This window comes from Syngnathus acus, chromosome 13 (assembly GCF_901709675.1).
Source record: "Syngnathus acus chromosome 13, fSynAcu1.2, whole genome shotgun sequence".
NCBI lineage: Eukaryota > Metazoa > Chordata > Actinopteri > Syngnathiformes > Syngnathidae > Syngnathus > Syngnathus acus.
The window spans coordinates 7013713-7040120 of NC_051098.1; the positions used below are offsets into that span (position 1 = coordinate 7013713).

At 40.0% G+C, this 26408-nt stretch overlaps 4 protein-coding genes across 19 annotated transcripts; all 4 read right to left on the minus strand.

Moving 5' to 3' along the window:
* Positions 1-144: 144 nt before the first annotated feature.
* Positions 145-7329, minus strand: sh3bgr (SH3 domain binding glutamate-rich protein). Of its 16 annotated transcripts, none has more exons than XM_037267845.1 (11): positions 7163-7329; positions 6382-6567; positions 6207-6287; positions 5533-5625; positions 4437-4463; positions 4115-4138; positions 3774-3800; positions 2811-2837; positions 2145-2165; positions 2008-2066; positions 145-767 (listed from the first exon to the last, which is right to left on the minus strand). In XM_037267845.1, exons 1-10 carry the CDS (start codon positions 7205-7207, stop codon positions 2049-2051), a joined length of 549 nt encoding a protein of 182 aa, XP_037123740.1. In that variant the 5' UTR covers positions 7208-7329; the 3' UTR covers positions 145-767; positions 2008-2048. The 16 variants fall into 16 exon arrangements, with proteins under 16 accessions (XP_037123740.1, XP_037123735.1, XP_037123736.1 ...); XM_037267840.1 differs by lacking the exon at positions 4115-4138 and adding an exon at positions 4838-4984; XM_037267841.1 differs by lacking the exon at positions 2811-2837 and adding an exon at positions 4838-4984.
* A 7125-nt stretch (positions 7330-14454) lies between these two features.
* On the minus strand, positions 14455-19210 carry LOC119132502 (trichohyalin-like). Its single transcript, XM_037267838.1, has 8 exons — positions 18888-19210; positions 18608-18816; positions 17838-18083; positions 17345-17482; positions 17176-17245; positions 16965-17092; positions 16757-16832; positions 14455-16348 (listed from the first exon to the last, which is right to left on the minus strand). The coding sequence occupies exons 1-8, from the start codon at positions 19072-19074 to the stop codon at positions 15030-15032; spliced, it is 2373 nt and encodes a 790-aa protein (XP_037123733.1). The 5' UTR covers positions 19075-19210; the 3' UTR covers positions 14455-15029.
* A 1796-nt stretch (positions 19211-21006) lies between these two features.
* LOC119132503 lies at positions 21007-24227 on the minus strand. The gene is made up of 8 exons (XM_037267839.1): positions 23825-24227; positions 23532-23743; positions 22941-23186; positions 22146-22283; positions 21942-22011; positions 21752-21879; positions 21557-21638; positions 21007-21451 (listed from the first exon to the last, which is right to left on the minus strand). Exons 1-8 carry the CDS (start codon positions 23991-23993, stop codon positions 21069-21071), a joined length of 1428 nt encoding a protein of 475 aa, XP_037123734.1. The 5' UTR covers positions 23994-24227; the 3' UTR covers positions 21007-21068.
* A 578-nt stretch (positions 24228-24805) lies between these two features.
* Positions 24806-26001, minus strand: get1 (guided entry of tail-anchored proteins factor 1). The gene is made up of 5 exons (XM_037267857.1): positions 25868-26001; positions 25597-25762; positions 25428-25495; positions 25188-25302; positions 24806-25081 (listed from the first exon to the last, which is right to left on the minus strand). The coding sequence occupies exons 1-5, from the start codon at positions 25955-25957 to the stop codon at positions 25008-25010; spliced, it is 513 nt and encodes a 170-aa protein (XP_037123752.1). The 5' UTR covers positions 25958-26001; the 3' UTR covers positions 24806-25007.
* Positions 26002-26408: the final 407 nt, after the last annotated feature.

Genomic DNA, 26408 nt, shown 5'->3' on the forward strand with positions numbered 1-26408 from the left:
CTTTCACACTGACATAACCTAGAGACAACATTAGAGAAGGAAAGATAATGAAAACTGTGTGGTCCCATCACACTTGCCAGGCTTTGAATAGTGTTCCATTGATCTATAAATAGGCAAAAACTTACCAAATATAGCCACCTAATCATGTTTTTTCAAACCACTTTATTGCAGTTGCATCGCATTCATGTCTTAGTCACATATTGGTTTTTAACAAAGTGCATTGTTTCCGACAACAGTGGTCATTGAAGTGGCGGAGTAGCTTGTAGTCTTTCAGCATGTGCTCATGGCTTCCTCATTAGAAATCTTAGTGTGTAGTATCCATGTAGCTGTGTGTTGTGTTGGTAAAACTGAAAAATAAAATAAGTCGCGGGAGAAAGTCTAAATCCCTAAACAGAACTTGAGATAACAAGAAAATGTATACCAGTGTGAATTTTTGTCTTTACATGTAAACATATAAAATGTTTGTCAAAGTAGCATTAAAGACATAATTTGCAGCACTATGCTACACTGCACATATTTGTTAGGCCAACAGTAAGTGTCGAAATGTGAAATATAAAAATTCAATCCATTGTTGTGGTCAAAAGAAAAGGCGATGATGACTTTTCACTTGACAACTTCAAGCACATGACCAGTGTTTTGTGTTTTCTGTTTTTTTTCCAAGGCGGGTGCAGCGCTGCCTTGGGGGAAGAGTTGAGACGCTGCCTAAAGGAGTCGAAGTGGTCAATGGTCAGGGGTCAGGGACAGATGTCACAGGATGCTCCTTCAGGCTGGACAAACAGAGCAAAATAAAAACAAGGTCACTGGTTTTTCAAGTGGATGTGATGGTGGAGGTAGCCGCCACCACTCTGCCAGTGTGCCACCCAATCCAGCCACTCCTCCGCGGGCGTATCCGAATCTCACTTGGCAGCTTTCGCTAACGCACTCTGACAGGGGCTCGCAGGGCTCGGGAGGGGTTGCAATTTCTGCAATGCTCGCTCTTCCAGAACCTGCATGTTTCCTTGACTGGGTCACAACAGCCTGACATGCCAAGACTAATTGTAAGAGAGGCTCTGCAGAGGAGGATTATGTCGGATTGTTACCATCACTGCCTCACAGGAGCCAAAATTGAGACGTTTGTGCTTTCACTGTGACGACAGATAATTCTAAAGGCATGTTTGTGCTCGATGACGCTGCTAGTACGTGAGCTTCAGTTTGTTCCCATGAACCAAACTGACCAACGATGAGGCAAATAATGACGTGCCTCAATTAAAATGTAAACCTGAAGATTCAGTAGTCATGTGATTTGGACTTCAAATATTTTCCCCCCAAAAATACCAACAGAGATGGGTACATGTAATGGGATGTGTAAAGAAAGACTTTTCAGTGGTACAGCAGCATCACCAGCCTTGAATACAAAATGTATTAGTTGTACATTCAATACATTAAGTACATACATGAAAATATTAACACTCTGTTAACATTATTTTATAGTCAAGAATTTTCGACATGATATGCATTCTTGATATGATGATCACAGTTTGACCATTCGGTCAATGTCTAATTAATTATAGGAGTAACTGATTGTGAATCAAATACAGGTTTCATTATATTGTGTGAATGTTGAGACGCTGCAGATTTTTATCAAGCTTTAATTGCATCTCCATTGATCGGTGGATTTGATCTCAGTCAAGGAGCAAACAGTGTGGCTTGTTTGTTCACTTCAGAAACTATCAGGTTTTGATCATCTTGAACTTGTTCCACTATAATAAGATTAACTAAGAGTTCATGAGCAGAAAATAAATGATGCAGCAATGATGCCATGGTAATACATCAAAGCCCTTACGATGCATCCAATCAGATTGCTCTCCATAATAGTCACATTTGCATGCTCTCTGGCCTTATCTTTGCAATGGCAGATTTTTTATACAACTCCATCATGGAATCAAATGTGTATCTCATGGTGTGGCTCATGCTTGTAGATAAAACTCTGCTGTCACCAAGTGGTAGAGTGCGGGGCATGAGATTTACCTAAAATGGGAGGGCGTCAGTATGTTGTTTCCTTCCCTCAACTATTCAGCCTCTTCTTCCTGTTGGGAAAAACACATATTAAATATATTGATAACAAAGTGGTTAGTGGATTAATGCTACTAGACGTCAGCACCGACCTGTGTTTCTTCTTCTTCTTCCTGTTGGATACAAACAAAGGGGAGGGAAGAGCAGAAAAATGAATACAAAGTAATGGCAGCGGGTTGGTAAAAAGGATGCATATTAGTAGACATTCAACATTAAAAAAGTTGAGGTAAGAAAAGACAACCTTTACTCATTTACAGATCGAACAGTGGTGTTGCATTACTAAATGTCTAAGGAATAAACAATATGTGCAGCAGTTGCCAGTATTTGTATTTTTTTTAAATTAAGTCAGGATTCCAGCAAAGAAGGCAGCCTTTGGTCTTCACTGGGGGATGTAAAATACATATTTGTTCAAAACCAAGAGGAGCTCCATCTAATATATTTATTTTGGGTTTAACAAAAAGCGGGTGAGACATATTTCCGCTTGTCTGGTCCACATGTGCTATCTTTGTGTCAACGCAACCAGCCAGTAAACATGTCCTAGCTCATGAGCACCAGCCGTTAACAACAAACGCTGCCACCTACATCAAGACGGAAAAACAAAATTGTCCTGGTGGTAAAAAGGCGTGCAATGACGTTAAACCTTAAGACACAGACGCGTATAAGATGGAGCCTTAGGGAAGAAAGAAGTCCGAGAAAAAAAATCTTCTGAATACGCATTGAACACAGTCACTGCAAACAAATATATTCAGTAGAGGTACCTCTTCTACGTCAGGCTCTTCTTCCTCCTATGCAAAATAAAATCAAGCAGAGTTAAAATAATAATAATAATAATAGGTGCATGTTGAATGGGTCAATTTTAAAAATGGCACATCACCATAAACCTAAACAAAAGATACGAAATATATTGTTGCAGTTATGATGCTTGTCGGCTCTCACAAATTTATGAATCCGGGTCATGCAGCATCCAACAGAAGGAAGACATGAAAAGTATCTTGAAAAAAATACTACAGCCGATTGAATAAACTATCGCTTTTTTCTTCTTCAACCTGCAATCAAAAAAAGGATTGACAGTGATAAAGGTGGAGAAGAAGACAGGGTAAAGGGGAAAGCAGCCAAGCGAAGCAGGAAAGTGTGTGGCAAAAGACCAGGCAGAACATTGGAATGTCTCAGGGAAGCACATAACCTTTTTCCCCCCACACAACGTTCAGGGGCGATCTTATCACTAGTTCACCCAAGATTTGTGAAATTGAACACATCATAACGTTATTGCTTTTTCAAGAAGCAGTTACAAAGTGATTTTGGCCTTGCTGTGTGAAAAGGTGTTGGACTGATCATTTCGTTCATTATTACTAATTCAAATACTGTAAATCCCTGAATCGCAAATTCTGTAAAGATGAATGTTTTAAACTAGTATTCATTTGTCATTCTATATCTCATAAATACAATATTAATAAACTACAATATAATGCAAGTACATGAAATTATAAAATTAAAAAATAAAGTCGACATCTCTGACTAGAAGTAAGCGCAAACTCATTTTGTAGACTATTATGAAAACGTTACTTGATCAACACACTTTGGTGTCCATTTCTCCAATAAATGTTTTAGTAGGATGGGACATGGTGGATAAATATGAAAGGAATATCTGGCAAACTAGAAAAGGGAGAAATAATGGGAAGTGAAAGGTAATCCACAATAAGATATGAAAGTCATGTTTCTACCTCAAGCTGTCGTAGCTCCTCCTCCTCCTATGAGGAATAATAACAGACTGCCGGTTAGCAGGCTTTAGGGAGCAAAAGAGCAGCACAGGCACGTACGATCAATAAATTGTCTACATAAAAAAATGGCAGGATAGTTGAGGTTGTCAAAAGGTACTAATGGGACTGAAATGAAGAAATGTTAGAGAAGAGGAAAAAAAAAAAAGAGTGAAAAAAAGAGTTAGGTATCATAAAAAGATGGAATGGTGAAAGACAAAAATCCTCATAGGCCGTCAAAAACTCTGTGGCGTCAAACACACGCAAGTTGAGAGGACAACTGCAGAAAATGGCCAATGTACAATTACCTCTGACCGCAAATCCTGTTCCTCCTGGGATAAGCAAATCGAGAGATGGACATGAAGTGTGCATGAAGAGGCAGAAACAGGTTAAGTCAATAAATTTAAGAAAAATAAAAGAGCTGGAAAGAAATGTGTTTATTGGCTTATAGGCATTGTATTGCCAAGAAAACAGCACATAAGCGAGGTATGATTAGTTTTGAATGGGCATGGGGACACAATTGTTGCACCACATTGATTCTACCCAGCAACAAATGCCCTACAAAATGTGACCAAGATTGGCAATTGGCAAAGAGAGGACTAGAAAACGAGTTCAGAAACAAAAACATACCTGTTCTTCGTCTTCCTCTGCATGACCCTGTAACAGAAAGACAACATGGATTTAGTGGTGAATATTGATCTAATGTTAGTGACCACTTGATGACACGGCTTGACAAGGACACAAAATGATTTTTTTTTATATTAAATTGTCATCAACAGTTATACATTAAGACATATAGAAGGGAAAACAAAAGTGATGCATCCTGTATAAGAGTAAAAATGTGTGTGGATTAATTAAAAAAAAAAAATCTAACGAAAGCGAATTGATGGGGAGATGTCGACCGGAACCAGGAAAGAAGACAAAGCCTAAGAAAAAAAATGACGTGGAATTTTGGGCTGCTGAAAGTGAAAACAGAGCACTTTAGGAATGTTTGGCTAAAAAGGAAAATAATGTTAGAGCTCATCAGTTACTGTATCTTCGGGTTCTTCAGCTTCTCCTCCTTCCGTGACTTCATTTTCCTCAGGCTCTGCTATATCTTCCTCCTCGCAACCTTCTCCTTCCTGCGTCTCCTCCTCGTCTCCATGTGCGTCCCCGTTACGATCTACCTCTGGAACTTCCTTTTTTTAGGTGAAAACAACAACTGGTGATGAGGGTAAATAAATTAGATAGATCGTAAATGCAAAGTGAGTGGCACACACGTCAACAAGAATTCTGGAAATTTAAAGAGACATTAGTGCACAGTAAAAGAGAATCGAAAAAGAAGTAGATGCAAATCACACGAGTAGGATGATCAGCTGAAATAAAATTCTGTTCCAGTTGGTTGGGTTACTTTTATCACCTTGACAAAACCTTTGTGCATTACAGTACATTCTTTTTCATCATTAAACGTCACTCACACCCAAAATGAAAACATCACATGCCGTTCCCAACATGTTGATGTGGGTGAAGGGTGTTGGAAACGCAACTCTGCATCATTGTGAGCACACTGATGTTATATTCAGTGGTTGTGAATTCAAACATCTCAGCCACTGAGTAACACAGAAAGACGAGTTAATGTGAAGACTGGACAGGTGCACCTGAAGGAACGTGAGAGTGCGATCAAGCTGACAGGACATGTATGGTTGGATAGGAAGCAAAAAAGCAGGGTGTGTCAATAAAACTTTACTATTGAGTCATTTTGGGTTCCCTCTTCATTGGTGTCGTCAGTGTGAGTACCATTCTCCAAAATGTGTTCCTCCTTGTCAGCCTGAAGTGCTTCCTGCGTTGAGGAAAGGATTCGAGTAAACAGAAAAGCAACAACCCAAATGTTTGCAAAGTTTGGGAGGAGCAGTCAGGTGCAGTTCACAAATATTGACTGCTCATTAAAAGATTACCATCTGAGTGAAATATTCGTCGGCGGAAATTACGTCAATGACTTTTTTTTTTTTTGCATGCGTCATTGAGTGGAAAGTAGTTATGTTTTGATCAAGGTTGTGACACCGATTCGGACAATGCTGAGTCTGTGAGATAGGACGATGCCGATTCTGAGACCGATCACATGAATTAGCTGCACATTTTTCAATTTAGAGCTGCTCTGTGCTTCAACTATTAATAGATTCATCTGTCATTTTTTGATTGATGAATATGATTTAAAAACATTCTATCCAACTTTCCATCTATTTATCATACAAAAAATATAACATTATGTCCAATTGTTATTGCAAAAAAAACGCACAAACAGTTCAGTTAAACATTAATCAAAACGACCATTTTAAGGACCACCAAAGAGTTGAGAGAAGAACTGAATACAGCGACCAAGAAGAGAAAATGAATTGACAAGAAAAAAAATTGAGTCTTGACCTTTGAACCTGGAGGAGGGGCCAACCCCAGGAAGGCATAAACAGAGTTGTCTTCCTTGGCATCAAAGAATGTTTCATAGTCCTGAAGAAAAACATGACATTCATTATCAACAATTATTCTCTATATGTGTGTATAAATAATAATCATCGCATTAGTGTTGTGATTCTTCACTGACCCCACAGTAGCTTTCTTCATTGAAGATCTGAGGGGGCAATGGGATGCCATTTGAGGGTTTCTTCTCCTCTGGTACATTCTGCCTCATCCATTTGCGGTTCTCCTCGTTGCAGGCAATGTCCAGCTGAGTGTAGTCCACCTTCAGTGCTTCCAGGAATCCCACCACATCTTGTTGCTTCTTCTTGATCTGGAATTTGAAGGAACAACTTGACCTTTTTCCACGTGAGTGTGATATGAGGGCGCATTGCGAGAAATTACCCACTTTCACATTTTCCTCAATTTCCTTCTCTCAATTTCTTATTCTCACGTTCATCTACCAATGCCAGCACCGCAGAACAATGAAATACTCTTCCACTAGATGGCAGACGTTACACATAATGTAGCCACATTTTATGACAGTTTCTGTTTCGATTATTTTCCCCTGATGTGAACTATTGTGTGCATGTGCTTTGGCTCGAAGATTGGGAAATGCGGGTCGGGAAGCCCCACTGCAGGTTCTCCCCACTCATGCAAACAGGCCCGTGTCGAGATCGGACAACACAACAGTGCCGTCCAAGAGAGGTGGGGGGTTTATTGCCAAAAAGTGGACACGAAAGTTGACATTAGCTCCTGCACGGTCCGTAATTAGAACACATGGGCCTTGTGTGCTTTGCTTGCAAATGTGTTACCAAACATAGATCCACGCCAAATTGTTGAAAGGCGACTGCATTTGTGTTGGGAAGAATACAGCAAAAAAAGTTTGGTTCACAAACAATAAAACAATTAGAAAGGTCTAAACTTACCGCCGTGGATCCTGATGAGGTGGCGAGGAACACTTTGATAACCATAATGTTGCTATTTTCTTATTAGCGTAAGCAACAAGTAGGCTCTCAAAGGAGAAGGTAGCCTCCCTCCTCTATTATTAGAAGTGGCAGCGCGACACGCACGGTCACACGCACGAAATTGCACGCACCCACACACATAGTGCTGAGGTTATTTTTGCCAGCGGGCTCCATCACCGAACGATTGGTGGCTTGTGCCCTGGAGGAGCAGCACTGATTGGCAACTTTAGCTGTCAGTCGGCCAGGGGAAAGTAAAGTTAGCCTCCAGCTTCTTGCTGAACATACATGGACAGAAATAGTCACGACTGGTGTGCTCAATCTTTTTCACTTTCTTTGATTTTTTTTGCACCTGTCACTCACTCAAATTAAATTTATCAGACGTTTTACTTTTGTACGTGTTCGCCATTGCAATCCTGTTTGCCAAAACGGCATCAGGAGCACTGACCCACTTTTACAACCTAAATTCTAATATTTGCTCCAATGAAATTCTCTATTTTTTTGCAATTCTCTTTGCTTTTCTGCTTCTGGTTCTACATATATGTTTATGCATGTTAGAATTTTTTTTTCAATCAAATTTCAGCCTCTGTGTTGCCATGCTCAGGGCCTTCAGAATCATTTGTTCAGTCCCATGTAAATTAAACCAGTGATTCTGCAATGCATGAAAAATCATCTGGTGTGCGTAGCAAATTGTCCAATATCACTTAGTTAGAAAATTGTGCCTCTGTTCTGAAGCTGGCGCCTTCTGCAGATCAGACCTGGGAAGCGTAGATAGTCCCTGACAGTGACCATTAAGTCAAAGTAACAAACTTTACAAAATACCAACTATATACCAGTAGATGTTCCGCTGAGCTGGTCCTGGCTCATGTGTGAATGAAATCATCAATGGGCTACAAAAACGTTGTCACCGGAATGTAAAAGTTCGTAAAGCTGCAGACATTTTGGTGCAAAAGGGTCAATAGAATACAATCCAATCCACTCACAGCAACGACTTCACATGAGCAATTTAAACTGCAATAAACCGAAGCATGTTTTGGGCGATCTGAAGAAAACCTGAGTACCCAGAGAAAATCCCACGTAAGCACAGGGGAGAATGCCAAGATTTTCATTTCATGTTTATGATCTCTAACCATTAGCATTGCGGAGAAGTTGTTGCCTTTTCCAGCATATTTACAGTAGAATCCTTACATGGTATCCATCCTAAATGTTTTTTGTGTCGTACTTGGCCAGTAAAGATGATTCTGATTTTGAATTGGGCCTGCAATAGAACTGACATATAGGGTAGGTTTACGACAACCCATTCATTTATCACTTGCCCTCATCAGCTTCATAGCCCATATCCCAGTTGACTCCAAACAGAAGTGACGCACCCTGCACTGGTCGACAGTCGGAGGGTAGAGAAAGTTTGCACAATGCAGGACTTCTTCAGAAAATAAAGCTAGTTTTTTCCTGAGAAGTGCAGAGGAAACTGGAAGCAGCAGTCAGAAAAGAGAATGTGTGCTCAAATTTGACCCATACCATTGAATGTGTAGTGCAGTTACTTCTCCCGTATTTTCAGCCTGATTTAAAACAAAAGAACATTCCTTTAATATAAATGATTTCATTGTTTTGTTGAAATATACTACATACACATATATACATATATACAAGAACATATACAGGAATGTACAGAGCGTGACTAGACAGTGAATGAGCTACATGAAGTCGTACCCTAAACAGGTGGGGGGTGGTTCCTTGCTCAAGGGCTCCTGGAAGTGCCAAGCACATAGTCTTTCCATTGTTCCATAGCAAGTCCTCGGCTGTTCTGCTTTTGTCCTCCTTTGGTTTTGTACCTGCATCTTTAAATCCTCAACCGACAAGTCAAGTCCTTGGTTCGACTATGGACTAACTTGGAACGAGTTTGTCGTTTCCAATGTGGTAATTTCAGCAATCAATTTCCCATTCGCAACCGAGTCAAACTTTCAGTGCTCTTGGACATATTTTGAATATCCAACACAAGAGAGCTGAGGTAGATAAGGTCAATTGTCAAATCAGTGCTCCAGCTGTCACTAATTTCAAGCAGCACTTTTTTATTGTATGCCAAATGAGTCCTATAAATGTCTTTATGTCAGACTCAAAATAGCTGAGGTAGCTAAGGTAAAAGGGAATAAAAATATACAATCCACATCCATAAAATTCTCAATTAGCGTTAAACGTTCAAGGGTCATTTTCCGAAATTCAAGCATGGCAAATCCCGAACAAGCTAACGTGATGTCTGAGGTAGCAGGCGTTATCATCTCTACATATCTTTTTCTGCGTCCTACCACAATTGAATGGGTTTTCTTATTTTTGATAGCAATCAGTGCTCCAATTGTAGACTACACTTAATCACCTCTCAGGTTTAGGTGCTACTTGGAATACTTAACTTTTGGTGAAGAGATCAGAGAATGCCCAATAGTGTTTGTCAAGCTAAATCTTAGCTTTTATTGACCCCTCCAGAAAGTGATTTGTGTGCAGGTGTCTTTTCATCTAATTTGGAGGTGGGAGTGTGCATTTGTTATGCTTGGGTTCAGTTTTAATTCCAAGTGAGTAAAAAAAGAATAAATCTTGATCCTTAAAAATGAACTGCTGATAAAACCAGCTGGTACAAAATTGTAGAGGGGCAATATAATGTCAAATACTCAACAGAGTTGAGTAAAAATAGAGATCATGTTTGTGAGCCATCAAGGTTTGACCCCAAATCAGAAACTATCGGTGGCACTGCAGGGACCACATCAGATCGGGGTGTCTGGATCACACGCGGGGAGTTACTGTCTATGGATTCTGATTTCCAAGCTGGTGAATGTGATGAACGTGGTCGACTCAAATTGAGGACCCCTCTCCTCTGTCCCAGTAATTGTCTGTATTCATTTAGGGTCAGCCCGGGGTAGGCTGGTTTCCCCCTATGCAAGTTCTCAACCACTGGTGAGAATATGTATTTACGTCTTAGGAGTTTAGGGCGTGTAAACATTTTCTGTTCAGGCGGCGTCGGGACCCAAACAACCTTTTTCTCTTCTTTTTTCACTGGCAGCTCTATGGCTGGTACTGGTTCAGATTTTTTCTCTTTTGCCGCTTCATCCTCAGTAATTGACTTCCCCTCGGGTGGCTGAGGGGTCTTCGGAACTTCTGGAACTATCAAACATTCAATCAAGCACAATCTCGTTTTAGTTTCAAAGGGATTTATCCAACTTGTTATGATTGTTTTGTCGTGAGGTTTGGTTACACTGAGGGACATTAGTGGCTCACCTGGAGTACTCGCCAAGTCACTCATTGAAGGTTCAACGGTGCATGGTTCCTGAGGTCCACGATCAGGACAAACATTCTCAGCGCTGACAACAGGTTGCAGATTGTCTCCAGGCTCGGAAATGTCCGACTTGGACTTCTCAGTGTCACTGCGAGGCGTGGACACGGTTATCTCGGTCTGGACCATCTTGTTTATTTTGCCTGTAAGTGAAAGAAATTAGTCTTTTGATATCACTGACAATACCAGCTAAGTCTGGCCTTAGTGTACCTCTCCTCCTTGGTTGATCCTGGAGCCTCAAGGAATAAATATTGTGTATATCCAACTCTCTTTTTATGTCCTGTTTGAATAAACAATGTATGCTTAATCATCACTTGTGTGGGATTCAAAGAAAAGTGCCAGAATTGGCAAAAAATTATTACCCGAGTTTCCTTGGATAACTCATAAACTTGTGTTTGTAGACAGAAAGATGTTTTTCTGGCCGAGGTGATTTTCCTATGCTCTGATGCTGCTTGGCGATTGATTGACCCTTGAAGCAATTTGTTACACTTTTCCAAATCCTGTAAAATATCAATAGAACGTAATCACTACAAAGAAAACTGTTGTGTTATTTTACATGCAACGTGGCCAGATATGTCAAAGAGAAAACACTGAGTAGCTAGCTAAGGAGTTTAGTGGCTTCATCGCGTAAATAAATTCAGATTTCCAATTTACTCGTTTGTAGCAGGGCTTTAGCAAATCCATTAAATCACCATTAAATCCAAGTTGTTCCATGCTGCGCTACAGCCACCCCAGAAAGAAAATATATGCAAGATCGGCGCCATTGGTCATTCAACTGCATTGCTAGTGACGCTTTCCAGGATGTACTTGGTACAATGGTGAACTGGTAGCCACTTATTGCCAAAGAAACAGGGTAGTGACCTTGACAGGCATATGGAAGTTTGTTGGATGACCTTAAGGGCACACATGGTTGCCTCCTAATAATTCTGCCTGGCAACAAGTAGGCATTCAAATGTAACCTGTACAAAATACCCTTGAACTGAAAGTGATATAATATCCCAGCTAGGTGAACTGCACCTGGAAAGCTAAAAGTTACAAAAGTACATGAGACAATAACATTCATCAACAACCTTGAGGCCATTAATTGGTCTGGTACTACCTCGTCCTGTTTCGTAACATACATTTATTCGCTTGTCTTTCTCCTGCAGCTCTATGGACACCTCAGTCAACTTGTGAGACAGCTCGTCCTTCGCCGGCAAGGCCTGCTCCTTGATGACCCTCTGCTGGAGGTGATGTATCTTGTCTTTAACATTGGTCAGTTCCTTCTCTGTGACCTGCAGCTTCCAGGCCAGGTTGTTACGACAGGTGCGCGTCCCACAGAGCAATTTTTGCAAATCTCGGACCTCACCGTCATTCTGATTTAGTACCTAGGAGGAACAGTTTATTGTGGATTTGTAGAAACAGATCAGTTTCAATAAAAATACCTCCAGCCAAAGTTTCCTTCTTTTTTTTTTTTTTTTAAGGTATGATAGATTTAACTTCTGAGATATTTCAGATGGAAAATGTCACTAACCTCAGAAACACCCTCCTCAGAGTCATGGAATTGCTGCAGTGCAACTGTGTGACGATGCTGAACTTTTTTCAACAGCTTGGTCTCTGTCTTGACTTCGACCAGTTGCAGCTTCAGGTCATAGTTCTGGTTTTTCAGCTCGTTAATGCTGTTTGAGTACGATGAATGGATCTTGGTCTTTACAGGAGTATTAATTGGAGGCAACTTCAGCTTAATTTCTGAAAAATATATTCATATTTCGTATACACACACGCACATATATACATATATATATATATGTATATATATGTCAGTTATCACTTAACTACTCATGTCACCAAACACACACACAAAGCTTTCTTTGTTATGCACGAGAATCGCTAAATTTGTTACTTGAATAGCTGACAGAGACAGCATGTAGTTGAGCTAATATCTCTTGAAATGAAATGTTAACTTGTTTAATTGTGAAGGGCTTCATTGTAATATAATTGTTTCATTTTTCAGACGCTTGAGTGGATGTGACAGGGTTGCATCAAACACAGCAAAACATACTATGTGACAAATATCTCAAAAGGAAGATTACATTTAAATGCTGTTGTTGTTTGGTAATAGTATTAAATAAATGGTCAGATATGTTAGAAATTTACCCATTGAGTTTGAAGCGACACGTTTGTCAAACTACACTGTAATAACGTGTAAAATGAACATACCTTCAGTTTTTTTACAGGAATTATAGGGATTATATTTCTTGTCCGGGGCAGCTTTGTGCGTCTGTGTTTTGGTTTGAAAGACCACGGTGCGTGCCTGTGGGTTGAGTTTCGGCAGAGAGCCCGATTGCGCGTTGCTTTTGCCTCCTGCAGTGTCAACCCGTGTCTTGACTGAAAAGGCCCTCTGACTCATCCTCATCGCCTTTTCGCAGACCTTTTCTCACCGGGAAAGGGCACATCGAACCGAAAGAGGCGGCCCGAAAACGGCATTGCATCGAGCGGAGCATACGTCAAGGCTGTGACAGGCCGAGGGCGACTTGAGTGCCGCTTTCATTGACGCCAACGATGACGCCACGATGCTCATATCAGAGCACAGAGGCAGACGACACCGACAGACATACAGCTGGACGACAGGCGTGACGTCAACGTTGGTTGACTGAGTTAATGCTGGCCAAAGTTTCTCAGTGGATGTGCAGTTCAAATGCCAGCCGGCGGATGGAAAGAAAAGCTGTTCATTTTACGAACAAATAAATAATGCATGCAGTAAGGAAGTAGTATTTGTACGTCGTCACTCTACTTTTTGCAGGTAGCTGCTGATCATCCATTTCGGTTTGCTTTAAATACTTTGTAGTCGATTAGTGGAGCATTCATATGCATTGCAGCATTAAAATATAATGAAGACACTCTTCCTGCATTGGTTCAATCAAACAACAGACGTGAATATGTTCTTATTTGAAATGTCATCTTGTGGTTATGAAGTGAAAAATTGTGGACTCCTCCATATTTGTTAATCCCTGATTTCGTCTTCAATTAACATGTTTACTTTTTTGTATAATTTATGCTTTTGTAACATGCAGCACTGCACTTTAAGAAAAAAAAGTATCTAATGATGCAATTAACATATCTTGGACATGTTAGATATATTAAAAAAAAAAAAAAAAACTAAATGCAGATGTAAGAAGCGTTATTAAAGATGCAAATTTTATTTGTTCGTGCACCACGACAGGACTGGGAGTTACATGATCTAGTCTTATTAAAAATATTTTAAAAAATTAGCATACTATGAGACTGTTGTAAAACTCCTCTGCTTTATTATTTGTTTAAAAAAACTACAACAGCAATGTGCAAAAATAATTTGTGGTACAGAAAGTGCAACGATAAATACAATCACATAAATATAATCTAAAATGTAGAAAAACATGAATAAAGAAAATACAATTTCAAGCAAATATCTATCTCACTCAACTGACAAAGGGTGGAAGTTTAAAAAATATATATAAAACAAATGTGCAAAAGCTTCAGTAATTTCTTTTAAAATAATAATCGACCTTAACGCAAACACTTGTTTTTCTGTAGTGTAGGCTGCATCAGTATTTTGCATTATGTAACCATATGTAACCAATCAAATGAATAAACTACTATCTAGCATTTTAATCTAGTGGATTTTTGTTAGAATTACAAAAGTTTGGTTGAACATTTTGGTGTATAAATATACAACATTCAATTATTTTACAGTGAACTTCAACTGGGTGTGACAAACAGCTTGAAGCATGCATGATTGGCCTCTGTGCAAGCGAGTCTTTGTTTTCTCAAAGCGACCTTATATCTCTCATTTCTTGAGAGCAAGGGAGGAACAGGAACCAAGGAATACTTTTAAAAAAAATAATAATAATTACGTTCTGAGATGGGTTTGAACATGTCCACCACAATAAACATGAGATCACTGTACTTATTGTTTTTCCAATTTGATTGGTTACATTTATGGGCTGCAAGGGTTTTTAAAATATTTACTCATGTAATTAAAACATTTCAAAATAACCAACGGCACACGATGAACCCGTTTTCACAGCAGCATTTGAATAGCCGAAAGGCTCGCTTGTTAATGCAAAAGATTGCATTTGTCACATTGAAAATCAAGTGAACAATTCCAACTGGTAGTGTTACTCCTCTGGAGTCTTCCACTCCAGTGCTGAAGATGGTAATAATGCGCATTGCATAGTGATTTCATGATTGATTCCTTGGTCCATGTCATACCTCTCCACAGTTTCATTGAAATTAATTTGGTAGTTTTTTGCATTATCATGCAACCAACCAGGAAGTTGCATGTAAACAAACCAAGAAGTTCATGAATGAAGTCATAATATACTTATATACAATTAAAGGCCCTCAAGTGCCTTTACACATCCCAGAAAAGCAATGGAGCCAACTGGGTCAATAAAGAAAGATATTTGCATATTTACCGCTGACACAACTCAACAGAGAGCCAGGACAAAAGAGACAAAAAAAATAAGGGTTCAATTGTCCGTTACTGTTGCTTTAAGTCCACACTGAGGTTTCATTATGTTTTGAATCTAAATCCGAGCTATCGCTGGCGGCATCCGGTGGGCTCGTCTGTTCGTCGCTCAGGTCTTCTTCCATTTGCACAGAACGCTTCCGATTGCGACAGTAAAGGGTTTCCTCTTTTAATGGCACGTTTGGCCCTTTATGATACCTCTGGTGCACGCCACTGTGGGCTGGCTTGCCCATATGCAGGTTCTTAGTAACTGGGGTGAAGTTGTATTTACGTCGACTTTTAGGCCGTGAGCATCGTTTTGGTTCACGTGGTGTTAGCATCTTAGGATCGTTAAGAATGCTGGACAAAGTGCATTTTCTGTATGTCCTAATGTCTTTCTGATCTCCTTTCTCCTTCCTCTTTTGCTGTTTTACCTCAGCAATCACCAGCACCTCCTCATCGTTCTCCTCCAGCAGCTTATCTCCTACCCCTTCCTCCTGCCTCTTCACCACCACTTGTCTCTTCTCCACTGTTTTCATCTCCTCTACCTTTTGCCTCTCCTCTACATTCTGCCTCTTCTCTACCTCTTGCCTCTCCTCTACCACTTCCCACTTTTCCACTTCCCTCTCTAAGAATTTACTCTCCTCTATATCTTCCTCCACTTTCTCCTCTACCTCTACATTATCCTTTGTATCTTCTACCTCATTCTCTCCTTGTTCCTCTTCCACCTGCTTCACCTCTTCCTCTCCCCTCTCCTCCTCATTTGTGTCCTCACCCACACTATCCTCCTGCTCCTCACAAACCTTCTCCTCCTCTTCCTCCTCCTCCTTCTCTTCTTCCTCATCGTCCCACCTCTCCTCCTCCCAGTTGTCCTCCTTTTGTTCTTCCTCATAATCCCACTTCACCACCTCATCCTCCTCTTCCACCTTTTTCTCCTCTTCCTCCTCCTCTTCTTCCTCCTCCTCCTCCTCCTCCTCCTCCTCTTTCTCCTCCTCCTCCGCCTCCTCCTCCTCCTCTTCCTCGTCACCTGTTGTTTCCTTAAATGTCTCCTCTAACACAGTTTCTTCTGACTTGTGCTGTTTTCCACCAGTTACCTTATTCCCCCCCCTGTTTTGGTCCATTCGATTATCTCTGTAATTTTGCCCATTCCGCCGCTCCTTTTCCTCCTTCCTTTCGCTGTTGTTTCCGTCATCCCTCCCACCGCCTCTATCTTTATTCCCCTTTCCCCCCTCATCATCATAATCATCTTCATCCCTTCTCCTCTGCTTTTCCTCATCATCTTCCTCCTCATTCTCCTCTGACTCCTTTGTATCTTCTGATGAGTCCTGTCTTTCCTCGTTGGGGTAATCCCCATTGGCTGAAACTAACAAATGTATTTTTGTAAATGCACTTAGTTTTGTGACCTTTTTAAAGTTCACCATTATTATTCAAATGATACTTTTAATAATTCCTGATAATACTGCATAATCAACTCATTCATAGATTTAAAAAAAAATCTTTCTTCTACATTTTTAATGTGATTCAATATTAATTTGACTGCTCACTTTGCTTCAGCCTAATGTGCTATTTCTTCACTGTCATTCTGCTTTTAATACGTTTAATTGTTTCCAGTAAAACTTGAGTGCTTCGTAGGCACTGGTAAATGTAGCGCAGTATTATCACTATTATTAATATCATTAATATCATTACTCATTCTAAATACATAATGTGCAATTTTTCGGTCTGCCTGGTAAGGGTATTAAGCAATTTAAAAAATTATTAGGTGGCTCACCTGTATTTTTATCAGAAGGCCTGCGGCTATTCCCTCTCCTTTGTTGAGTTGTACGTGAATTGCGTGGGATATAATCCTGGAAAACATAAAGCAATCTCGTTAATTTCTTGATACAACTTGACAATTATTGTTTTTGATACCTGCATCCACAAAACCCATTATATAAATGAGCCAAAAATCAAACACTGTAATTATTTAAATGACTTACTGAGCTGTTGGTGCTCTGCCACCTTGGAAACCTCTCATCAGTCTCCGAAAAGTCTGACTTGACCCGATTGTCAGCGTCAGTCGTTGATGAGGTATATTCCTCCGGTTGGAACACCTTGCTTTGTTTGACTGCAAATCACAAGTTTGTATCAAACAGCACAGCCAACTAATGGTGTCAAAAACAGTCAAGCTTGGTCTTTATGGAAATGTACCTTTTCTTCCATGTTTTCGTGATCGAACAGTCTTCATATTATTTGTCTCTGAGCCTCTTTTTCTGTCCATCTTGAATAAAGAATTATATGACAAAAATATAAATTATATGACACCCCATCGTTGTTTTTAATAATGAAACCGTACAGTACCACACTTCTTTCAAATTACTTGAGGTTTCTTGGAAAATTCAGAAATTGTGCTTTGTAGTCCGAGAGGCATCTCATTGTTCTTGGACATCTTTTTGTATTCTGTCGCTACTTGCCGATCGAGTGATCCTTGAAGCAATACGTTACTCTTCTCCAATAACTGCAATGCAGAATGAAATAAGAAATCAAATAAAGAAGTCATACCTAAGATTGTTACAATTTGCACTGACCATGATTATATCTACTAATACTCTCATCTATTACCATTAGTACATGGAAACATTCAGACAATTTTGAAGATGAACAAACACATATTCGGATTCTTTTATGGTCGTGAAAGAGCAAATCAGACGCCCAACTGCATCACTTGATGCCATATTAGTCACATTCAAAATGTCAAAAAAACCATGAAATGATTGAAACAGTTTAACAAAATCTGCACAATTATGTTATTCATACTTCTAAATCTATAGTTATGTTTTCAGAATTTATTTTCAAACATGTATATGAAATACCAGTATCCTCCTGTCTTTCTCCTCCAGCTGTATGGTGAACTCAGTGAGCCTGCGTAAGAGTTCCTCCTTCTCCAGTAAATTGGGATTCTCGTTGACCCTCCACTGGAGGTGACTAATTCTGTCTTTACAGTCCATCAACTCCCTCTCTGTGGTTTGCAGCTTCCTTACAAGCTTATCACGACTCGAGCGAGTCTCAGCCAGCAACTTGCGCAAAGCTTTCACTTCGTTTTTGTGCTGTTCTTGTATCTAGAAAATCCAAGGAGATGTCTGGGAATATAGACAATTTTTGCACACACATCTGCATATTTGAAACCATGCTGAAAAACAACCTAGAGTGGTCGCCAGTCAATTACAGGGCACATTTCAAGACAAGACAGTTGGCTACAAGAGGTGTGTGCCTAAAAACTACAAGCTTCTGGCATTCCAAACTTTATTTAATTCGTCTTACTACAAGCAAAGCCATGTCTCACCTACTCTTGTTTTTCTCCTCATAATAATCACTCTACAAATTATTTTTTTCCAATGTGCCAAGTTTTCAAAATGACTAATGTATCCAATTGACAGTTAAAAAATCCTATTTACTTTACCTGTCAAAATGTTTACTTTAAAGTGGGTTGAATTTACATAAGTCTACTTTACCACAGTATCTTTAACACCCGCGTATTTACTCTTATTTCTACAGCGTGTGAGTACTTTGCATGGTATTTTGATCTGATCGAGCATCCTGTTTGAGCAGTATCAGCTCGATAGATATCGAAAACGCCACCCACCTGAGCAATGCTACCTTCTAAATCTTGGTATTGCTGCAGTGCCACCGTGTGGCGATGCAGAACATTCTTCAACAGTTTGTTCTCATTCTTGGAATCTTTCAGTTGCTGTTGAAGCACATAATTCTGGTTCTTAAGTTCCTTAATGTTGTTTGTTGACAGCTCTCTCAACTTTGCGGGGTCCCTGATTGGTGGCAACTTCAGCCTCGCGGCTAAACGCGTCATATGATAATTAATGACGGAATCAAATGTATAAAGAAGTGCACCGTGTTTCATTGAATACCTTCACTTCGCCTGTAAGGATTCAGTTTGTCCTCTTGGCCTTTGTATCCATATGACTTAGTTTGCAAATTGCGTTGGCCGGTGAGAATTCTGGGCAGAGCGCATGTTTGGGGTGGGTCTCTCATGCACCTTGCAGCATCCCCCTCGCCGCCCGGTTTCGGTGCAAAGTCCCGCGCGTTCACACTCATCGCTCCCTTGCAGCTTTTCCCTCCCCTTTAAAGACGCATTGCAAAAAATACAACGCAGACGCAAGAGTTGCAGCCAGACGCCAATGAAAATGCACGGCTCACGTTACATGGCTGTGAAGCTCCAAATCCAACTTCAGTGTCGCTTTTAATGACGCAATCGGTTGTAACCTCATATCAGAGCACAGATAAGGGCGACGCCTATTTTTATTACAGGTGGACGACGCGGGCGACATCATACAAGTAGTATGATGTCAACAATTGGCAGATGGGCGCGGCGACAACGCCCTCTATCCTCAATTATACGGCATGGGCTACCTGTTAAAATATGATCAGACGTGTTTGCGTTCATTTATTTCTCAACACTACTGTCAATATGTTACGCTTTTGAGTAAAATCTCAACATTAACCAAAAAATTTCTATGACCTTTACTGGTAAATTTAATTTCAAGTTTCCTACACTTTTGAATGCACATGTCCAGCTGTTCAACGTTTTCCTGCAAATTTGCAAAACTTGTTCTCTAACACGGCAATTGCAAATGTAGGTCAATTGCAAATGGTCCCATTCATCATGCTTTTTTTTTTTTCTCGGAGAACTGCAGGTAGAATAGAAAATACTGCTACTGTTGGACATGTACATTCAAATGTTTAAGACTCAGTTGAAGTTCACCTGCATATTAGATTCAAATCAAACCAATTCACTGAAGTGAATTTTTAGTAGTGTATTTTTCATTACCTGCATGGTAACTTTGTAATTTGTTCACTTGTAAGGAAGTCCCAAATGTGAATCTTGGCTCAAGCCTTCTTGTGTAAAGTTTGAATTATTATTATTATTATTTTTGCTTGCTTTTAAGGGATTTCTTCAGGTTTTGGGTTCTTTTAAAATGGAATTGTCCATAGATGTGAATGTGAGTCTGAATAGTCAATATGTAGCTTGATTGGTAGGCTAACAGTCTAAGTCGTAGTCCGCCTTTCAACGGGAATAGGCTCCAGCTCGCCCGTGATCCCAACTAGTTAAGGCATTGCAGAAAACGGATGGATACTGGACAGATTAAGTATTTTCATTGTATGTTAGCTCATTATCAGATTGATCAAATTATTTTGGGCATGCCATGTAATGGATCTGTTGTTGATATTTAAGGTTGGGACCAGACACTTTCTTATTGCAATGTTTGTTTCATTTTGGGTTCTACGTTTATCACAATTTCTCTCTTTGCCATCTTGGTCATTGTGTGTTTGTGTCATAAAAAACATAACATTGCACATGCATACTGAATTTGTGCACAGGGAAAGTCTAGCAAACAGCATGGTGTAAATATTTGCGTGAGCGGGCTAGACTAGCCGAGTTAGATTGATTATTACACCACGTGCGTGAAAATTTAGCCCTAGTTCCAGCGAGCGTAAAGTTTAGTCTACTTTCAGCCATGCGCCAAATGGTTAGACGCACCGAGGTTGTGTAAAAGTAAAATGCCTGTCTGTCAGAATGCCCAGCATGGCACAGAGTGGTTTGCCAAATTCCCCACACGCAAAACAAGACTTGCATAAATTTGCCTGCAAATATAAAGTCCATTCACTAAATCACTTTGAATGCTAATTGAGCTGAAGTGTCAAGAAGACATTTTGCAAGTTGTAATAAATGAGGGTTTTTAAGTTTTATTTTAATTTTGAGGCATATTTATACAAAAACATTTTTTGAAAAAAATGTGTGACGTCCCACAGAACTAACACGTTGAGTTGACATGCCACGATATGAAGTTCATGATATGTCAGTCTGCTCTTTCTTACGAGTGTCAAAATTGTTTGGATTTTTAAAAAAATCCAAACGCATAAAAATAAAAACCATCACAAATTAGGTTGACAATCACTGCTAAAATAATAACCACAAGTAAAATAAAGAGAGACAATAGCGACTTACTTTTCTTACTGAGGAATAGAACGTCTACCACCAGGAGACTGTCAACATGATTTGAAGAAGAAAAAAACAAATCAGGAAGAGTCTAATAGTCATCCTCTTCTGCATTGTGGCCTGCTTTCTTTGTTGGTGCTTTTCCATGTGTCCGACTCTCGAGTGACTTCTGGTCCAATCCGCTATAGGCTGGTTTCCCCAAGTGCAGATTTGTAGTTGCTGGTGTGAACACATACTGAAGACAGAAATGGGTGCGCTTGGGTATTTCTCTGGGTGACAGTTGGTCCATAGCGTCAGCAAAGATGCTAGAGCCTAGACTATTTTGTGTGCCTATCCAATCCTCCTCCTCATCGTCCTCCTCCTCCTCCTCCTCCTCCTCCTCCTCTTCTTCTATGGCCACCCTTGAGGCATCTGTTACGTCCTTTCGTTCACTACAGTCTCCTGCCATTTGGTGATCAGGGATTTCCTTCAAGTCTGAAAGTTGTTTGTGAAGGTAGAATGCAAATAGTCAATCCAAAAGTAACAAAAAACTTCAGGTGTATTGAGCACAGTGCAATAATGGCCGCATTTGTGGCTTACCAGTAAATTTCTGACGTTCTTCTTTAAGCCTCCTCCTTGTCTTAAGGTATTTAACTGCCAAAGACATTCCTGGTGCACTATCCTGGAAAACAGTCAACAAGAATCAGCATTTTTTTTTCCTTAAGGTATTCTCTGCACAAAATGCCTGGAACACAACGTATATAATAGTTTTCAAATGTTCTTTGAATCGCATACTCCGCTGGGTGATCTCAGCCATTTTTGCAGCTCATCGTCAGGCTTAGGAACATCTCCCTTGACCAAACTCTCATCCGCAGTCAATGGAGATGCTACTTCTTCAGTCTGGACAATCTTGTTCAATGTTTCTGCAAATCAAAAATGAGCCTCACACCTAATAACATCAGCCAAGTGTGTTAACCAAACATACCTTTTTTGCTTGCCAAATGTTCAAATCGCAGACCAGGTAGATTGTAGTGTTGCAGTACATCTTTTCGTTCCTGTTTGAATAAAATGATACAAATATACTATTTCAAAAACCTTTGGATTAGTTTTTGCAGCATGATCTATATGAAGGTATACATCTGTTATTGTGGTATCAATAATGTGAAACACACAACTTGCTTTAACTTACTTGAATTTCTCTAGTTAACGCATAGACTCGTGCTTGCAGACAGTAGAACACATCGGTGGTCTTGGACAGCTTTTTTTGCTCTGCTGCTATGTGTCGATGGAGTGTGCTTTGAAGCAGCTTGTTATTCTTCTCTAGCTCCTGTAACAAATTATTAAACAGGAATAAATAACCAAAATTGTCCTTCAAACATTGCTTAACATGATGAGCGAGCCTGTTGCCAACAATGTTTTTCTGGAAGCAGCGAAAAAGAAAGGCTACAAAATGGAGCAAGACAGTGGGTATAAAATAAGGCAAGTCAGTGCTACCTTTCATGTTTTGGCCTGCAGGGCAGGCTTTACGTGTTTTAATGTGCCACCACTGATATACAGTACATTTCTGTTTCCATGACTTAGGTAAATATACTGTAAATTATCCTCCAGCAACTACAATTCTGTTATTTCACCATTAGGTGACTTTTAAGACACTTAATGGCTGCTAGTATTGAATAGTTTACAAACCCAGTGACATCATCACATAATTATTAGCCATGTGAAGTGTACTTGATGACATGGTCTCCTTAAAAACAGCAGCTGAGCTCATCACTTTTCATAGGGAACACACAGAGTTTTAAGTTACCAACTGTGTTTCCTCATTCAATCACAATCTGATTCTGGATGACTGACAATATTCATATCCTACTAGTTTATGGTGATAAGTGATTGAAAGCTATTCTACCCATCAGACACATTCTATAGTGCTGATGTACAGTCAGGTTCAGGTGCTCTACCTCCTGAGCCATGCTGCTCCTAAACATACCCATATCCGTTTGGTTTTCTCCTTCAGATCTATGGTAGCCTCATCCAACCTGCGGCTGAGCTCTTCCTTTTCCAGCATGGTAGGATTATGAAAGATCAGCGATTCCAGTTGCAGGATTTTCTTTTTTGAGTCGAACAACTCATTCTCAGAGTCCTGCAGCTTCTTTGCCAGAGTGTCACAGCTGGAGCGAGTCTTCCAGAGCAAATTCCGTATGGCATTGACCTCATTGATGTGCTGCTCTTGTATCTACGAAGGGGATGTGAGATATTCTGATGAAATTTGCATTTTTGTGAGAAATCATACAAAGTGTCATCTCCAGGTTTCATATTATTTCCAATGTGTCTTCAGTCGGAATGGAATGTGTCACTTAAGAGTTTATGCCACCCCGTTACTCATAACAGAAAAAATATATATTAACTGCTGCTCCCTCTAAATTGTAGGTTGATATTTTGTGCTAAATGGCCCACCAGGGATCAGCCATGAAATAGATGGCCAATCCAGCCTTGTTTTACAGCATTAACCTATTTCTAAAATAATTAAGCTAAAATGTGAGCGAATGGGTGGATATAATGATAAATGTACGACACCCACCTTAGATATATTGCCTTCCAATCTTTGGTATTCCTGCAGTGCCACCGAGTGACGATGTAGAACATTCCTCATCATTTTGGACTGTGTTTTGAATACTACCAACTGTAGCTGCAGGTCACCATTTTGTCGCTTGAGATTTTTAATGTTGGGGTTTGTTGACAATTCGTAAGTCTTTGGGTTCACGTTGATTGTAGGTAACTTCTGCCTGTAATCTAAAATTAACGGGTTTTTTTATGGCGAGTATTGATATCGAATGGCGAAATTCCTAACCGGCGTGACAGCATATACAATACCTCCACTCCTATATGGAACCAGCTTGTCCTCGAAGGATTTGCGTGCATGGTACTTGGTCGGCCCTGAGGCTGCAGGCAGAGAATACATTGTAGAGGCTTTTAAATTGCGCTTTGCAGCGTTACCTTCCTCTCTTGTCTTCGGGGCCAAGTTCGGCAGGTTCACACTCATCACCTCCTTGCAGTACAAATTACAAATGAAAATGATTTCTTACTTTACCCAACACCAAAGCTACCGTACTTCAAAATTGATTGCTTCCAACCACCGAACCCGACTTGAGCCTTTATGGTGTCATTAAGTCAAAACAAAGGGTGAGGTGAAATATCACTAACGGCTGTAAATGGGTGTGATATCACGTGAGTCACGTGACCACGTTGTTGACGAAAAAGACGCTAAAATTGTTTCGATTTTGAAACGAACAGACGGACCAATCATTTATCTTGAAATAATTAGTCATACAACAGAAACATCCATTCATCTAGTTTCTATGCAACTCTTAACCTTATTGGAGGTACCGAACCCCACCAGTTTCATATGCGCATTCACCGAACCCCTCTTTAGTGAAAAAAAATATTTTTTTTCAAATTCAAGACATCAATTTTTATTACTAAATGAGCCATGCATGAACATCACCTCGTTCAAACAACATAACCAACACAATGCATGAACTCAAAACAAATCAGTGTGATTTCTGATGTTGCCTTTGCAAGACCAGTTCAGATATGCGTTGTCACGAATTTACACAATAAATCAGGCGTGTTTGGACCGCCACAGTGGAGGCTCTGCCGAACCCCTGAGACCGAACCCCTAACTGCCGTGCCAATGGGGAGTTGTCATGACGACGAGGGATGGGTGCACTTTGAGCCCAAAGTGGTGAGAGCACTTCATCAATAATGAGTAATCCCAACAAAATATAGATGGTATTGGCATATATTGGAATAAATATGTTGAATTGGGGGAAAAAAAGAACTGGAAAAGAAAAGGCTGTTTCAATATGTATTTATTAAAAGGCTTTTCAGAATTTGTCAATAAAGAAAATACACAATACAATAAATTATCAACTTATACCAGTACTAACTAAAAGTGCAAAACGTGGTGAATTTTCCCCCCATGCAGACCAAATAATGGAGCACATGTGGCTTAACATAAACAAATGTCAAGATTTTACAATTGCATCTCCAGTTTCTAACTGAAGGCATGCATACCCAGCGTGACCACCTTATTGCAAACTACCAGCCAGCATGTTATTCCCACTCCACCTGGAAATGCAAAACATCTGTGTCAGGATTTGATTCCTCGATGCAGAATGGCATACAACCCTGAATAAATCAATACTGAAAACAATGCAATCAGTGAGATGAATACCTGCAACTCCAGTTGGGAAAGCAACCAGACGTTCAACAGGGGCAATCCATTTACTGGGAAGCACTGTCACCGGGTCAGAATAATACTGCCATATTAAAGAAATCATCAGAGCAGCCTAAAAAAATATAGATATATACAACATTAGATCACGCACATTCACTTTTTAAATGTATTCAAATTGGACTTTAGTAACTCTGAATTTGAAAATTAATAATAATAGATATTTTGCTGTTGACCAACCTGCAGTAGGTAAAATACAATGTTGACAACCCATTTCATTTTGGCCTGTTGTGCAGTCCTGGATTGCACTGTCAAAGGGAGGAAAACAATTTCTTAAGCAGTTCACCTGTCTTTAATACTGCATGCATACATATGTTAAGTGAAAAGGGGTCTAAAAAACAGCAATTACCGTGTGTTTTGAGCTTATCTGTCATTTTGTTTATTTTGCGCTCTAACCGGGCATGTCGGGCAAATTCGTCCATCATACTGATTGAAGACTGCTCTTTCTTCATTGCTTGGATTTCAGCCCTCATATCATTCTCCTGTTCAGCATCTTTTTGCACCATCCTGGAGAGCTGGCGACATACATTTCAAAGGACGCAAGTCACATCGATAACAGCCGTCACTCCGACAAGACATTTTTCAAAATAACAAAGAACTCAGGGAGCACTAATACTTACAAACGAAGAAATGTTCGGCAAGAGTATTTTCATGAGATTGCAAAGAAAAACCGACGCCAGGACCAGAATCCAAGCACAACTGGCCGCCATGTTAACTGCTGATTTGTCTTCTTCCCAAACAAATTTAGAGTCCTCGCTCTTTGAAATGGCTACATTACCGCCACTTAGCGGATGGCGTGCACTGCTACATTCCGTACTGTACTCACGGCCACTAATGGACAGACAGCACGATAATTTCTTTTTTTTATTCCATTGTCTTTCAACCTACATGGCTTCATTTTCACCTTTGAGTCCGATTTGGAGTGACGAATTATTGTGTGCGTGTGTGTGTGTGTGTGTGTGTGTGTGTGTGTGTGTGTGTGTGTGTGTGTGTGTGTGTGTGCGTGTGTGCGCGTGTGTGCGTGTGTGTGTGCGCGCGCGTGTGGTCGCGCGCGCGTGTGTGTTTGTATGTGTTCGTGTGTATATACATACATACATACATACATACATACAAACATACATACATACATACATATCCAAAAGTGAGTGGCATGTGCTCCTG

Bases quoted from the DNA above. Each gene is read 5' to 3' on its own strand.
- sh3bgr (XM_037267840.1), bottom strand. From the start codon at position 7,207: ATGGTTATCAAAGTGTTCCTCGCCACCTCATCAGGATCCACGGCG. The intron at 3,801-4,436 runs GTATGTTTTTGT...TATTCCTCATAG, and splicing joins CAGAGGAAGACGAAGAACAG to GAGGAGGAGGAGCTACGACA. The intron at 2,838-3,773 runs GTAGAAACATGA...TATTTTGCATAG, and splicing joins AGGAGCTACGACAGCTTGAG to GAGGAAGAAGAGCCTGACGT.
- LOC119132502 (XM_037267838.1), bottom strand. From the start codon at position 19,074: ATGAGTGTGAACGCGCGGGACTTTGCACCGAAACCGGGCGGCGAGGGG. The intron at 16,833-16,964 runs GTAAGTCATTTA...TATGTTTTCCAG, and splicing joins GGCAGAGCACCAACAGCTCA to GATTATATCCCACGCAATTC. The intron at 16,349-16,756 runs GTGAGCCACCTA...TACATTTGTTAG, and splicing joins GCCTTCTGATAAAAATACAG to TTTCAGCCAATGGGGATTAC.
- LOC119132503 (XM_037267839.1), bottom strand. From the start codon at position 23,993: ATGAGTGTGAACCTGCCGAACTTGGCCCCGAAGACAAGAGAGGAAGGT. The intron at 23,187-23,531 runs GTGGGTGTCGTA...TCCCCTTCGTAG, and splicing joins TGGAAGGCAATATATCTAAG to ATACAAGAGCAGCACATCAA. The intron at 22,284-22,940 runs GTATGTTTAGGA...AATTTGTTACAG, and splicing joins AGAAAACCAAACGGATATGG to GAGCTAGAGAAGAATAACAA.
- get1 (XM_037267857.1), bottom strand. From the start codon at position 25,957: ATGGCGGCCAGTTGTGCTTGGATTCTGGTCCTGGCGTCGGTTTTTCTT. The intron at 25,763-25,867 runs GTAAGTATTAGT...GTATGTCGCCAG, and splicing joins TGCCGAACATTTCTTCGTTT to CTCTCCAGGATGGTGCAAAA. The intron at 25,496-25,596 runs GTAATTGCTGTT...TCCCTTTGACAG, and splicing joins AGATAAGCTCAAAACACACG to TGCAATCCAGGACTGCACAA.